We start from the raw sequence: 8,277 nt of genomic DNA, 5'->3' as shown, positions 1-8,277 counted from the left end.
CCACTCTGGTCTGATTAGACAGCATGCCCGCGAACCACTTTTGAAAAGAAGACATGATCAGAAGAGCCTGGAGAGAAGACGAGGTAAGTATAACTTTAGGGGATAAAATCTCTCAAAATCTTTTGATTTTACAAGCTGTTGTTAAAGGGATACTGAACCCAAAAAAAAATATTTCGTGATTCGCAATTTTAAGCAACTTTCTAATTTACTCCCATTATCAATTTTTCTTCGTTCTCTTGCTATCTTTATATGAAAAAGAAGGCATCTAAGATTGTTTTTTTTGTTCAGACTCTGGACAGCACTTTTTTTATTGGTGGATGAATTTATCCACCAATCGGCAAGAACAACCCAGGTTGTTCACCAAAAATGGGCCGGCATCTAAACTTACATTCTTGCATTTCAAATAAAGATACCAAGAGAATGAAGAAAATTTGATAATAGGAGTAAATTAGAAAGTTGCTTAAACTGTCATGCTCTATCTGAATCACAAAAGAAAAAATTTGGGTTCAGTGTCCCTTTAAGCTAATGTTACATAATTCTGCAGAATTATATAACATTTTTTACATTTAGTGTCCTTTTAAAAAGACAGATAATCCCTTTATTACCCATTACGTAGTTTTGCATAACCAGCACGGTTATTGTAATATACTTTTTACCTCTGTGATTACCTTGTATAAAAGCATCTGCAGACTACCCCCGTATTTCAGTTCTTTTGACAGACTTGCATTTTAGCCAATCAGTGCCCTCTCATACTTAATATCTCCAACTGTCCAAAACTTTAATCAGTGCTTCTTAGAAACAAAGGTAAATAACCAGAGAATTCAAGGTAAAAAACACACAGCAAAAGGACCGCAATGAAACGAAAGCATGGAATGCAGACCAGGCTCCTTTGCAGACATATTTTGTGCTGGCTAGCACTTGTTCACTGCTCTTTTTGCATATTATAATAATATGTCTAGAGAGGTAAGAACAGGTAACATTTACAAACTAATTTGATTAATTTAAATAGTAGTCCTCTTTCAACAGTAAATGAATACATTTAGGACATATATGAAATCGTCTTTGATCCATTTAGGTAATTATTTATACATTTGCCAATGGCTTATTAGGACAAAAGTTAATCGTAAGGGGATCTTAAAAGTTAATTGAGTTAGATAGGAGGAAAGATATATAACATTTTAAAAGGCTATTAATGGCTGAATACCTACTCTATACATACAGGTATATATCTGTTCTATTATTAAGTTCCTGTGGTATTGTACTTTGTAATTTAAATATCCAAAACACCTCAGGTAAGTTGAGTTTACTTTCTCTGTTACCTTCCCTCCTCCAAGCTGGCACATGATCTATGCTCTGAAGCACAACTAATTCAGTATCCGAGTTGTGATATTCTTTAAAATATGGTATCAGATTCGGGATCTTCAACAGATCTGATGTGTTCTAAAAATCTATCTTTGAGGCGTCTTTTTGTTTTACCTACAAACTGTAGCACAGAAACAGGTCAGAAGGTATACTACATGTGTAGTGGCACAGGTAATGCAAAAAATGTATTTTATATTGTCTGTTATCTTTTGTAGACACAAAGGTATTCCCTTCCTCCACATACTCACATGTTTTACAAATTGGTCTCCTCTGTTCCAACCAACATTTTTTTACTTTTTCTAGGTAATTCTGAGGGAGACACTCAGAACCTTCTTGGGTGATAGTTTTAAGTACAGCATCAGTATATAGTATGAGCATAGATTCTTTAATGATATTGCATATACCAGTATATTCTAAACTGTAAGTAGTTATGAATGTGGGTCTGTTATGGTTTCTAATAAAAGGATTTGGAATTATAACAAAGTATGTCCTCTCTATTAATAGAAGAAACAGAGGGGAGCCTCATGTGCAGAATCACCAAATCAAAAAAGCCAAAGCTTATGCACTCAAGCCAAATTGGTACTCACATTTAAAATAAGCACCCCAATGTGCTAATGGAAGCAGACTGACATAATATGGTGTGTCAGTACACCCACTCCAGGATATCCCAGCCAGGTGCGTCTGTAATGGAGAATCAAGACAATAAAGGAAATCACATGTGCAGATTAACCAAATAGATGGAATAAATGGAGGTAATTATGCCCAATGGGTACTCACAATGTCCAATCGCACATCTATGTACTGGTAGATGCAGACTGATAATTTTAGGTTAGGGCGTATCAGCTGACCCACTCCAGGTGTTAGCAACGATATGGTCCAAAAACAGGATAAATGCACAAACAACCCAATATTGGGAAATGAGAGGTAAGGTAGAAACCACTATATTTTAGTTATAGTAAAAAAAACATTTTTATTAAAAGATTGAAAACAAAAATTGAAATTAAAATATGAAAAGAATATAATAACAACAAGTAGTGGTCAAGGGGATAATCCCCTCTAATGCAACGTGTTTCTCTGCACCGAAGGGCCGTTTCCTCAGGCATGTCTTGGCTCGAGTGCATAAGCTTTGGCTTTTATGATTTGGTGATTCTACACATGAGGCGCCCCTCTCTTTCTTCAATTTTAGAGTTTTTCCTGTATCTTCTGTGAAGAGGAGTGCAGCCATCATTCACACTGAGGACATACCTGATTTTTTGCACTATCATAGTGACTTTCAACATGGGACTTTGATATAATTGTATGTTAATAGGTACAAGTGCCATATATTGAATGAGCTGTGTATGTTGTTTTTTGAAGTTGTACAGTGTGTATATATAGTGTATGCACCCCTCTCTTATCTTTGATATCATCTCTATTAATGTTGTCCACTTCACTTTGAGCTTTGTCAAGTGTGGCTTTGTCATAGCCCCTATCCTCAAGTCTCTTGGTGATAATATCAGCCTGTTTTAAGTATCTTTCCTGGCTGGAACAGTTCCTCTTGGCCCTAATATACTGTCCTTTAGGTATACCTCTTATCGTATGATGTGGATGGCAAGAATTAGAATCAAGAATGGTATTACCTGCAGTGGGTTTATGGTACAGATAAGTCTCAATGATTTATTTTTCTGAATTACCATTATGGTAAGATCAAGAAAATCAATTCTTTTTGAATTCTGTTCTCCTGTCAAGGTAATACCAATAGAGTTTAGTTTCAGGTATTTACAAAATTATTCAGTAATACACTCATCACCATCTATCACAAAGATAAGATCATCTATATATCTAGCAAAAAAGGATAATATGAGAGCGATATGGGTTTCTATCTCCAAAAAACGTGGAACTGCTACCACCACCCCATAAAGAGGTTGGCGTAACAGGGGGCAAACTTTTCCCCATGATAGTTCCACGCTGTTGGAGATAGAAAGTGCCATCAAACATGAAAAAGTTATGTGTTAATAGATATTCAATCGATCTCAATATAAATTGTTTGGTGGCAGTCTCAGAAGCACTGTGATGATCCTAAAAATATTCCATTGCTACTGGACCTTTGTCATGTATGATAAACGTATACAGTGATGTGACATCTACCACCAAAATCTATATGTTTGCTTCCATGATACATCCTTTCATTTGAATAACAAAGATGTAGTGTCCTGGATAAAGCTTGGCAAATTCCTCACCAGAGGTTGTAAGAAATGTATCAATTATGTCAGAAAGAGGTTCAATAAGGGAATTTATGCCCACTATGATGGGGCATCCTGGGGGTTTCTCTCTGTTCTTATGTACTTTTGGCAAGCAATGAAATATAGGTGTTACAGGATGTTTGGGTACTAGACTGTCATATACAGTTTGTGTAATAATATTGTTATGTCTAGCAAATTATACAATACTATTTAAAGTGAAGGTAAAGTTATTTCCTATTGAAGGCAACCGAGTATATATCATATTAACCTCTATCGAGTCGCTAGGTTATTTTAGCAATTACTCCCATATTTTAACAATTTTTTTTAATTTTAAATTCCCTACCGTTTTGGTACCTAACTCCTCCCAAGCCCTTCTTCCGTGTTAAAGTTGTGAACGTGCATATGAGAGACGTGGAGAGCGGTTGGGACCGCTCTCCACGTCTCTCATATGCGCGTTCACGATTAAATAATTTAGTTGCGCATGCGCTACTCGAGTTGGTTATGCGCTACTCGAGTTAGTTCTTTCCACTGCACATGCAATAATCGGCGAGCCTGCTTTTTTTTCTGCGCATGCGCTAATTTTCAGTATTGAAATCCTTCTCATGTGTGATCTCAATGTGCGGATGACGTCGGCTGACGGCCGCCTAACGGCCAGAATATCAATTGGTCTAGAAAAAAACGTGACCTAGTGTGATTTTTTTTTTTTCGGGCTGAATTTGGGAATGCATCTAACTAACTTTTGAAAGGTAATAACTCTATTTTTACTCAAAAAATATAGAAAGTGATGAATGAAACTTATATTTAATTAGCACACATAATGCTATAGTTTATAGAGATTAGGCTAACTTTACCTTCCCTTTAAGAGTTTCTTATAGTATTGTATCTGATTTTCTTTTAATTTTATGTACACTTCTGTCATTTAGCTGTCGCCTCCTTAACATATGCTTCCCTATCCAGTACCACTACATTGCCTCCTTTGTCTGAGGGCCTGATGACTATCCTTTCACCTTTGTTTAATATTTCAAGAGACTGTTTCTCCTGGAGTGTTAGATTGAATTTTGTTATCTTTGATTTCTTATATAATTCCCTCAGTTTTTCCTCTACTACTTTTTGAAAAAATATCTAGAGCATGGGATTTAGTGTGTATTGGATAGAGAGTGCTCTTCTTTTTAAATTCAGATAAAACAATGTCTTTCTCAGACACCAAACCATCAGTATCTATCACATTTTCATTCAAAAGATCTTCTAGATATACAATAGTGATCAGAAAAATAAAGAATTGGATACATTGCTTGGTTCAATTTCATTCCTCTTTTGACTCTGTTCCATCTCAGCATTAAAAAAATGTTTATGCAGCGTTAGTCTGCTTACAAATCTGTTCACATCAATAATTGTATCAAATAAGTTGAAATGCTGAGATGGAACAAAACCCAAGACCTTTTGACAGAAGTAGTTTACTGTCCTCAAGAGCAATTTTAGATAAATTTATAACATTGACGTTCATGCATAATTCTTTTTCTGTTCTTGGGACCTGGTCACATGTCTTGTATTGAGCTTTCTTTTTTCCTTTGTGTGTATGTTCCCCTCTCATAAGTAATGCCACAGGCATGAGCACAATGTTATCCATATGGCACACATGAACTAATGCCATCTAGCTGTAAAAAATGCATTCAGAAAAGAGGCGGCCTTCAAGGGCTTAGAAAATAACATATGAGCCTTCCTAGGTTTAGTTTTCAACTAAGAATACCAAGAGAACAAAGCAAATTTGATGAAAAAAGTACATTGGAAATTGTTTAAATGACATACCCTATCTGAACCACGAAAGATTAATTTTGACTAGACTGTCCCTTTAAAAGGACACTGAACCCAAATTTTTTCATTCATGACTCAGAGAGCACAAAATTTTAAGCAACTTTCTAATTTACGCCTATTATCAATTTTTCTTTGTTCTCTTGCTATCTTTATTGTAAAAGCAGGAAGCCGGCCCAAAAATGGGCCGGCTCCTATGCATAACATTCCTGCTTTTTAAATAAAGATAGCAAGAGAATAAAGAAATATTAACAATAGGAGTAAATTAGAAAGTTGCTTAAAATGACATGCTCTATCTGAATCATGAAAGAAAACAATTTGTGTTTAATGTCCCTTTAAGATTAAATAAATGAGGCTGTTGTAAGTAATTTTCAGCATGGTAGATAAAGTCTGAACCAATTCTCCCAAAATTATATTTTATTAGGTCTACAGTTCCTCCTTCCGCATTTCTTGTTGTCTCACTGCTCTTAGTGCTGATCTCTTTGCAACATTGATTTACCTAGCCAAGGATCCTTATCTTTAAGCAATGTTACACCAACCCTATTTGCAAAAGTTGTGCAACATTACTTCTTATCATTTTTATGATGTCTGAGTGTCAGAAGTTTCCCTCATTCCACTAGACCTTGCTAGATAAATGTCCTGAACAATCTTACACACACATTCACTGAAATAGGTAGAAAGCGTGGATACATAAAAACTTCCATGGGTCAGATACAGCATGCAATTTTAAGAGAATTTTCAATGCACTGCTATGATCAAATTTACTTTGTTCTCATTGTATCTTTTATTGAAAACCATATGCAGCAGCAATGCACTAGTGAGAATAAGCTGCTTACTCACATATGCTTATTGTCAATGGCTTGCAATTTTGTGCCAAAGAGCTAGCAAGGTAATTTTCTTGTACGTTGTCCAAAGAGGTTGATCTTAAACTCAGATTTCCACTGATAACCCCTAAGCCAAGTTGGAACGGGAAGCACTTGCCAGTCTGTATAACAGAGCTAGATTGTGCAAGTAGCGCACGACCTGTGGCATCATTTTTATTTTTACAGCCACGATGGCTGTGATTAGTGGTACTATGGCTCGTTCTATACCTCTGAATTACTGGTGCAACTGTGTTTCAACTGATTTTTAATTGGTCACCAATCTTGTTTTATCCTTTTTCCAGCTTCTTTAAAGGGACATTATACACTCATTTTTTCTTTGCATAAATGTTTTGTAGATGATCTATTTATATAGCCCATAAAGTTGTTTTTTTAAATAAATGTATAGTTTTGCTTATTTTTAAATAACATTGCTCTGATTTTCAGACTCCTAACCAAGCCCCAAAGTTTTATGTGAATACTGTCAGCTACCTTCTCAAGCTTGCTCCTGTTTGTGTAAAGGGTCTTTTCATATGCAAAAGAAGGGGGAGGGGGGGGAGTGTCTTATTTGCCACTTGCAGTGGGCTTTCCAACTGCCTTTTCAACAGAGCCAAACTGACAGCTTCTAAGTAAGGAAATCACAGGTGTATTCAATTTTGTGTCAATGATCTAACGTGTGTCACTGTTGTTGCATTGTATATATAGATTTATTTATTTTGAATGTGAAGTTGAAATTTTAAAAATTGTATAATTATGACATAAAAGATGGGATTGTGCTAAAATTTGACAGTATCCTAGCGATTATCAGTACATGCAAAATCTTAACTGTAATTATTTTCATATAAACTGTACATTCACTACAAAAGATATTAGAGACTTCCTTTTCATCGCTTTCGCTTCAGCTGTTTCTAGTTGCATATGCCACTCACTTAGTTTCATATCGCAAAATACAGGTCATTAAGCGCAGTAGAAAACATTTTTTTAATTTGAACCTCCCGCCCAGCGGTAGCTATCTAAACCATGTGACCATCGGGGTCACGTGATTGACATGACATCACATGTAATCAGCAGATACCTTCTCAAGTCTTTGTCTACTTCCTGGTCTGCTTGAGGCTTGCCCGCCCGTCTTGTGACGTCATATCCTCACATCAAGCGGTGTGCGTGCGGCCTGAAACAGGCACTTCCCATCCATAACTCTAGGCGGCCGTGCTGTGTGGCGATGTAGCCTGCAGCAAGGCGCTGACTTCATTACCTTATAAACGCTAATATAAAAACCGGCCAATAATATTGCCTGCGTTTATACAATACCTGCCTTGGCCACACGTATGAAAATACTGATTGTGTTCGTAAATTATCGGCCTGGTGGCAACGATAGACATGGCTTTTGAAAGCTTGTTCTCCAGACCCCCAAACCCAGCCCTTGACAAAAACATGACAGACTCAGAGCATGCAGGGGATGAAAGGTCGAGTAATATTATATATACTTCTATCTAATGTCTGTGGAATTGTTGCGAATATTGTGAAAAAAACAGAATGTATCAAAGATCGATGGAACCAAATGTATCTTCTTTTATGAGAACAAAATGGGTGGCTTGCACGTTGCACCATTTTGTGTTACTGTAGGGATATTGGCGACGTTTGCATGTTTACAGAGATGCTTTCAGAACAGCAGACCTAAATGTGATGCTCTGTTAAGGGTATATTTAATGTCGGGTTATCCCATCCCTGTACTGAGCAAATGTTTAGTCGTATGGCATGTGCAATTGTATTTAATGGTAATTTAATGGTAAACCGTGTAATAAAAGAAGTGTGTAAATATTGCAAAACATTTGCAATGCACAAAGTACAAACCCCTGAAATATCTACAAAAAATGCAGATTAATAGTGCAAAATAAAATAATTTTTGAAGCTATAAAAAGAAACTATAAAATAATTTTAATAGTTTAGTTTGAATATTAAAGCTTTAAAAAAATCAGTGTTAACTGTAATGTTAAAAAGGCACAAATATGTAAACAAGCATGTTG

At 36.0% G+C, this 8,277-nt stretch overlaps 1 protein-coding gene across 1 annotated transcript in view; it reads left to right on the top strand.

Annotated features, from left to right (window-relative positions):
* The first annotated feature begins 7,426 nt into the window (after positions 1-7,426).
* Positions 7,427-8,277, top strand: part of ZC3H6 (zinc finger CCCH-type containing 6) — a 337,078-nt gene continuing 336,227 nt past the window's right edge. The window contains exon 1 of the mRNA XM_053712618.1: positions 7,427-7,716. Coding sequence (XP_053568593.1) covers positions 7,631-7,716 — 86 coding nt within the window. The 5' untranslated portion in view covers positions 7,427-7,630. The remainder of the gene's footprint in view (positions 7,717-8,277) is intronic.

Source organism: Bombina bombina, chromosome 4, assembly GCF_027579735.1.
Source record: "Bombina bombina isolate aBomBom1 chromosome 4, aBomBom1.pri, whole genome shotgun sequence".
Taxonomy (NCBI): Eukaryota; Metazoa; Chordata; class Amphibia; order Anura; family Bombinatoridae; genus Bombina; species Bombina bombina.
This window is presented reverse-complemented; position numbering and strand designations above follow the sequence as displayed.